This window comes from Penaeus chinensis, chromosome 36, assembly GCF_019202785.1.
Source record: "Penaeus chinensis breed Huanghai No. 1 chromosome 36, ASM1920278v2, whole genome shotgun sequence".
Classification (NCBI taxonomy): Eukaryota; Metazoa; Arthropoda; class Malacostraca; order Decapoda; family Penaeidae; genus Penaeus; species Penaeus chinensis.
The window spans coordinates 24,667,565-24,670,432 of record NC_061854.1 but is presented as its reverse complement, the minus strand read 5'-3'; the positions used below and the strand labels follow the sequence as shown (position 1 = coordinate 24,670,432).

The 2,868-nt window shown below is 39.2% G+C and overlaps 1 protein-coding gene across 1 annotated transcript in view; it reads left to right on the top strand.

Moving 5' to 3' along the window:
* The window catches only part of LOC125044891, a 2,643-nt gene extending 294 nt beyond the window's left edge, over positions 1 to 2,349 (top strand). The window contains exons 1-5 of the mRNA XM_047641852.1: positions 1 to 142; positions 397 to 505; positions 1,010 to 1,090; positions 1,407 to 1,417; positions 1,559 to 2,349. The exon at positions 1 to 142 is cut by the window's left edge and continues 294 nt beyond it. Coding sequence (XP_047497808.1) covers positions 1 to 142; positions 397 to 505; positions 1,010 to 1,090; positions 1,407 to 1,417; positions 1,559 to 2,349 — 1,134 coding nt within the window. The remainder of the gene's footprint in view (positions 143 to 396; positions 506 to 1,009; positions 1,091 to 1,406; positions 1,418 to 1,558) is intronic.
* Positions 2,350 to 2,868: the final 519 nt, after the last annotated feature.

Here is a 2,868-nt window from a genome sequence, read left to right as displayed (position 1 = left end):
GTGCAAGAGAGACCAGCTCTGTGGGACAAGTCACGTGAAGAGTACAAATCCCGAACACGCACCACAGAATGTTGGAGAGAGGTGTGTGTCAAGCTCAACCCAGCCTTCGAGAGTTTATCAGAGGCAGATAAAAACAAGTATGGTAAGTGCACAAATATTTTTCTTCTGGCCCTTTACTTCAAGATATTTACATAATTTTAACAGGGAAACATAGACCTGTAAGACTTTATATTTCTAACGTGGGTAATTATAGGAGAGAAAGCAACAGGAAAAAATAACTAGAGTACACCTGTATGTTCATACTTTACTGTATCAGATTAGTCACTGTTGTCCCTTATCACAAGTTTATATTTTACTAAGTGCACAAATATTTTTCTACTGTCCCTTTACTTCAAGATATTTACATAACTTTAACAGGGAAACATAAGCCTGTAAGACTTGATATTGCTAACATAGGTGATTATAGGAAAGAAAGCAACAGGAAAAAAGTAACAAGAGTACACCTGTAAGTTCATATTCCTCTGTATTAGATCAGTCACTGTTGTCCCTTATCATAAGTCTATATTTTGCTAATTTGCCATGCCAATGAACCCTGTTCACTCATGAAGTACTCTGCAAACTTCTGACGGATGTTTGTTGCCTGCAAGCCTCCTCGTTGATTCTGGCGTTCTGCATCACAGTCTTGAAAGCCTGCCACAGAAAGAGTGTCATCAAATGCGTAACCATCTCTGTCTCTGACAAAATTATGAAGTACACAGCATGCTTGAATGATTTTTGTTGCAAAGTCCAAAGAAACATTCAGTGGTCGATGGAAAATCCTCCATTTGTTGGTAAGAATACCAAAAGTGCATTCCACAAACCTCCTTGCTATGGTTAAACGGTAGTTGAAGACACGTTTTTGGACACTTAGCATTTTTCCTCCGAAAGGGCGCATAAGGTTAGGGTGCAGCCCAAAGGCTTCGTCACCGACGAGCACATAAGGCTCTGTAACTTCTCCATCATTTGGCAGATGTTTTGATTCAGGGAGCTTCAGTTCTCCACTGACGATTGCCTTCCAAAATGTTGAATTAGAGAACACTGTAGGGTCACTGTCTTTGCCATAAGAGCCAATATCAACATAGACAAACTTGTATTGACTGTCAGCTACTGCCATCAAAACGACAGAAAAGTAATCTTTATAGTTAAAGCACAATGAGCCACTGTGCTGTGGCTTGATCACTCGAATATGTTTCCCGTCAACACTCCCGAAGCAGTTAGGGAAATTTGCATTTTCTTCAAACTTCTCAGCAATCTCCATCAGTCATTCCGTCGTTAGTTGAGGAATGCTTTCATTCTTAAGGACAGTCCAAATGCTCGTGCAGACACTCAGGATTATATCAGATAAGGTTGAGACTCCAATTCTGTAGGTGTAGTACAAGTCAGTTAAGGTGTTCCCACTGGCAAGGTACCTGAGGAGAGAAAAAATAACGTACATAAATAAGTAAATAAATGAATAAGCAATTGATGCAGTGCAGTTATATAGACTTCCTCTAACGGTACTACTCTTAATTTGTTTCAGGTAAGCTGATAATAAATAAGTGGAAAAATGTCAAGGATCAGTACATCAAATCGGTCAAGAAGAGGAAAGGGAAGAGTGGCTCAGCAGCAAAGACTGTGAAGAACTATATCTTCCATGAACAGCTTTCTTTCTTAAAGGTAAATATGGACATGAGGGAAACAGAGTCAAGCTTTGAAGTTGATTCTGAAAAATCTCCCGGAGGACTTGATGAAGAAAGAGAAGACAGCGATGTTCTGGAGAAAGCCAGCGAGGTTGGTGAAGCTAGTGCAACAAAAATGTCTGTTAGGAATGCTCCAAAGAAAAAGAAAGTTGACATTGAGAGAGAAATCCTTGAACATTTAGCAGCAGAAGAAAACCGTCATATTTCCTTTTTTAAAGGACTTCTTCCCTCTCTCGAAGGATTTACCGATGATGAGATTTTGCAGTTCCAGTCTGGTGTTATTGGTCTGATCCAGAACCTTAAAAAGACCCGTTCACTTCAAGTTCATGATTTACCACAGAATCAAACCTACATTCTGCCACAGCGGGCCCCCTACACTTCACACCCTCCACCCTATTGGAACAATCCGTCATCAAGTGGACTACAAAGAACTGAACACAGCTCACCATATATGCATGGGTCCCATGTTCAACCGCCGCCTACATGTAGTACTTCAGTTTCACCAGTATCTTCTGAGGTGTCAGAGCTTGGTTCCCCATGTGATGCAAACTTTGCATATAAATACACTACTTTGCCTTGGACTACTTTGTACCTTATGAGTTACGTGACATTTAATAATGTATTCACTTAAGTGAGTAATTGTGCCAAGTTCTTCATTACTTTCTTGAAATCGTTTGTATTACATTTTTTAAGGAGACATTACTTATCTAACTGTCACTGTATTGTGATTATAATGCAGAACATTTACAGAATATTAAATGAAAAGGATGTTAGCGATGTTTGTGTCCATCCTCTTGCTGCAGATGATGATAATAATAATGAAGGTGATGGTGAAGGTAGAAGCATTGGTTGTGGTACTGTGAAAAAAGTGAAGTCATGATTATACTGATCATGAATTACTGTATGTATCTTCAATCATTTTGAAAATGGAATTTATTAATTGACATAAATGATAATATATTATAAACGTAAGCCTTACCTTAAGGCAACAGAGAGACGTTCAACAGGCTTGATTGAGTCCCTCATTTTAGAGTCCTGCCGAAGGAGGTGGTCATGCATCTTGTTAAGCAGTTCGTCAAAGGTTGTGATGGACATCCTGAAGTAGTTGAAAAACTTCATATTATCCTGTCTCAGTTCATGGAAAAGTGTG